The 1,545-nt window shown below is 52.4% G+C and overlaps 1 protein-coding gene across 1 annotated transcript; it reads left to right on the forward strand.

Moving 5' to 3' along the window:
• Positions 1 to 279: 279 nt before the first annotated feature.
• Positions 280 to 1,537, forward strand: PPTG_20461 (hypothetical protein; the record flags this gene model as incomplete). The annotated part of the gene is made up of 1 exon (XM_008918965.1): positions 280 to 1,537. A coding segment is annotated over one exon (1,257 nt), but the record flags the coding sequence as incomplete, so codon positions are not given.
• Positions 1,538 to 1,545: the final 8 nt, after the last annotated feature.

The raw sequence follows: 1,545 nt of genomic DNA on the forward strand, positions 1-1,545 counted from the left end.
GTTAACCAGTACTTCGACTTCGCTATTAAGGCTAAGAACGATGCATGTAGTGTCGACAATCGGTGTGACTCTGAGTCATTCAGTCGCCGTGATTTCTTCGAGAAGGACTACACCGAGCACGACTGCAGCCAAGCTCATCAATGCTTCAACAAGGATACAGTGTTGGAAGATCTACTCGTGTCCACAAAGACCAAGACGAACCCTCTACTGGAAGAAGACAATAGCTGCGATAACACTGATGCACCTGTGTCTATTGGGCAGTGCACCAGGTGCTGCAAGATGCACACTGCGCTTAAGGAATGGTGGACGGACTATCGTTGTGGCTCAGATTACGACGCACGCAACTGCGAGGGTGACAGTGATCAAACCTGTGACTTCAAGCAGTGTCTAGTGATGAACGGCGATACTTTGGCGACGGTGACTGCCTCAATCACTGAGGATGCCAAGAAAGAATCAGAGTCTGTGTTGGCTCAGGTGGAGGACGAAGCGTACCAAACAGTGACGCAAATTCATCGCTCATTGGACTGCACGTCTTTCGGTGGTACCGATGGAGAGTGCGAGTTCAGAGCAAAGTTGTCGGAGCTTATCGAGACGACGGAGACGCTCAATGTCGCCTCAACTTACAGTTCTGGCCAGGCTACAGACTATGTCTTCTGGCGGTACAAACTCGTCTCAGACGGTGAATCCTGGCAGTTGTGGAAGACTGGCAAACAAGAGAACTACGGAGAAGTGACGTACGATAACGACGACGTGCTGACGTTCGCGAACCCGGAGACGAAGATCACTATCGAAGCCTGGACGCAGTGCGGTCTAGTCCGTCGCTTCTTCTTCTACGTACACCTTCACGTCAACAGTCCCGTGAGTGTGTGTGAAAAGTTCAACGACATGTGGTACCAGACGTCCGTGTCGAGACTACCGATCGGCTCTGGCATGTGCGCCTACCCTGGTAGTGACTTTGCCGAGCTGACGTTCGACTTCCACCCGAACGCTGGTCTTCAGTATTCTCGTGAGGAATTGAGGATGAAGGTGTCCAAGGTTGAGTGCACAGGAGCTCTGGAAGGCCGTAAGCCGATTGATATCTTGAGTGTGACTCAAGACTCCCCTGAAATCGTGACCCGGTTCGCTGTCGCGATGCTGAACAAAGCCACAACTGAAGCCGCGACGGATTTCCACGTGGAGTGTGTGTTCACGTACGCTAAGTACAGTGGAGCGTCTGCCACCGAGACGTGCAAGCGTGACTTCTCCATTTCAGACTGTAAGGGTCCAGCGTTTGATACACCGAACTCTGTGTGTGAGTATGAAGCGTGTGCTGGTCAAGATGAGGCTGGACTGTATGAGGCATGTGGCGGCACTGTAGTGAAGGCTGATGATAAGTGCACTATCGTAGAGACTGGAGAGAAGCCATGTTGCCAGGGATGTGAGAACACGGAGGTCACGTGTGTAGCTCTTCTGGATCTGCCGAATACCAACGCAGATATCATGCGGTGTGAACCGAGCGGAGGCGGTGGTGCCTACTCGAGTCCTAGTACCAGCTACGGTGCTGTG

The sequence above is a fragment of the Phytophthora parasitica genome (assembly GCF_000247585.1).
Source record: "Phytophthora parasitica INRA-310 unplaced genomic scaffold supercont2.400, whole genome shotgun sequence".
In the NCBI taxonomy this organism is placed as follows: Eukaryota; Oomycota; class Peronosporomycetes; order Peronosporales; family Peronosporaceae; genus Phytophthora; species Phytophthora nicotianae.